At 35.4% G+C, this 920-nt stretch overlaps 1 protein-coding gene across 1 annotated transcript; it reads left to right on the forward strand.

The window, feature by feature from the left end:
• Positions 1-33: 33 nt before the first annotated feature.
• Positions 34-717, forward strand: LOC110034649 (uncharacterized protein At4g18257-like; the record flags this gene model as incomplete). The annotated part of the gene is made up of 2 exons (XM_020738898.1): positions 34-151; positions 379-717. Coding segments are annotated over exons 1-2 (342 nt in total), but the record flags the coding sequence as incomplete, so codon positions are not given.
• Between the last annotated feature and the right edge of the window lie 203 nt (positions 718-920).

A 920-nucleotide genomic window follows, 5' to 3' on the forward strand; every position in this document is an offset into this window, starting at 1 on the left:
CTTGATTAGTTTTCGCTGGTGGTATGATTCAGTGACACTCTTTATTAATCAACTGGGCTTATGGCAGTTTATTGAAATATTTCTATAATGTAGAGCATGCTTATCTTTTGCGGTGTTTTTATCAACATGTCATGGAAGCTAGCTTGGAATGGTGCTTGTTAACAAATCTATCATTTGTTACTTTTTTTTATTTATTTATTTTCCTATGAAAAAAATTGCCAAAACTCAAAAAACCCCTTTCTTTAAAACCCATCATCCAATTCCTGTGGTTTGCTGATGAATAAATTTCTTATCCAAACATGGAACATTTATGTTCCTTGATTTCTCTAAGACTTAAATTTTTTAATCTAACTTCTAGACTATTTCTTTCCCCATTAGTGCAGAGACAAGCTGGAGCTGAAGGCTGCAAAAGATGGCTCAGCAAGCTATGCAGCCTTAGAGAGGAAAGCTGAACTATATGATAAACTAGCTAGGGGCGAGCTCTCTGATGAGGAAGACAAAGAGAAATACTGTGTAGATTTCTTCCAGAAAATCATCACAAAAGTCGAACCGGAGCGGCCTGACGAGAGAAGCCCTGCTGTTGGTCACCCTCAACATGATCAAGATGGTGAGAATGATGATGACATTCTGCGCGAAAGGCCATTTGGACCTGGGCGTACAGGCGCCACTTTAGATTCCGATGAGCACAAGCGTTTTGTGAGGTATTTATTTATGTTGGCATTTGCATATATATCACACAATTCTTATATATTTGCATATCTAACATCTTAACCTTTATATTTACATACATAAAACTCAAATCTTTGACATCACTTAAAAATTCCAATATCACTAACTTCTTAAAAGTGAAATACACCTTTTCATGCATCGTTTTTTAATACAAAGTTGTTATAAATGTAAATATCAAACTTTAGGTGTTA

The sequence above is a fragment of the Phalaenopsis equestris genome, unplaced genomic scaffold (genome assembly GCF_001263595.1).
Source record: "Phalaenopsis equestris unplaced genomic scaffold, ASM126359v1 Scaffold191861, whole genome shotgun sequence".
Classification (NCBI taxonomy): Eukaryota; Viridiplantae; Streptophyta; class Magnoliopsida; order Asparagales; family Orchidaceae; genus Phalaenopsis; species Phalaenopsis equestris.